Source organism: Myotis davidii, unplaced genomic scaffold, assembly GCF_000327345.1.
Source record: "Myotis davidii unplaced genomic scaffold, ASM32734v1 scaffold663, whole genome shotgun sequence".
Classification (NCBI taxonomy): domain Eukaryota; kingdom Metazoa; phylum Chordata; class Mammalia; order Chiroptera; family Vespertilionidae; genus Myotis; species Myotis davidii.
In genome coordinates this window covers 1,691,427-1,691,729 of record NW_006295816.1, presented here as the reverse complement: position 1 = coordinate 1,691,729, position 303 = coordinate 1,691,427, and the positions used below count along the sequence as shown (strand labels likewise).

The window sequence follows — 303 nt, the reverse complement described above, 5'->3', positions numbered from 1 at the left end:
AGCGCCTCACCGTCCTCGTACACTGGCCCGTGTTTCTCCAGCGCCGACAGGTTGAAGCTCTTGAGCTTCCGGTTCTTCTCCCAGACCTGGGGACATCGGGCATCAGGCTGTCTGCGCCCCAGCAGAGCCTGACACGCAGGCGGAGCCCCACTGCCCACCCCTTGGTCCCCCCAAGGCCATGGCTGCCCCGCGCCCACCTCCAGGAACTGCTTCTCCTCCCCGGCGCCCGCGCTCCCCGCCTTGCGCAGCACGGCCTTCATGGCGCCTGAAGGAGACTCCCTGCTCAGCAGCCTGAGGAAGACG

General features: G+C 68.0%; 1 protein-coding gene across 1 annotated transcript in view; it reads right to left on the bottom strand.

The window, feature by feature from the left end:
* APEH (acylaminoacyl-peptide hydrolase) overlaps positions 1-302 on the bottom strand; it is a gene marked incomplete at its 5' end in the record, with an annotated part of 25,045 nt that extends 24,743 nt beyond the window's left edge. The window contains 2 exon segments of the mRNA XM_006779467.2: positions 4-86; positions 198-302. Coding sequence (XP_006779530.1) covers positions 4-86; positions 198-302 — 188 coding nt within the window.
* Position 303: the final 1 nt, after the last annotated feature.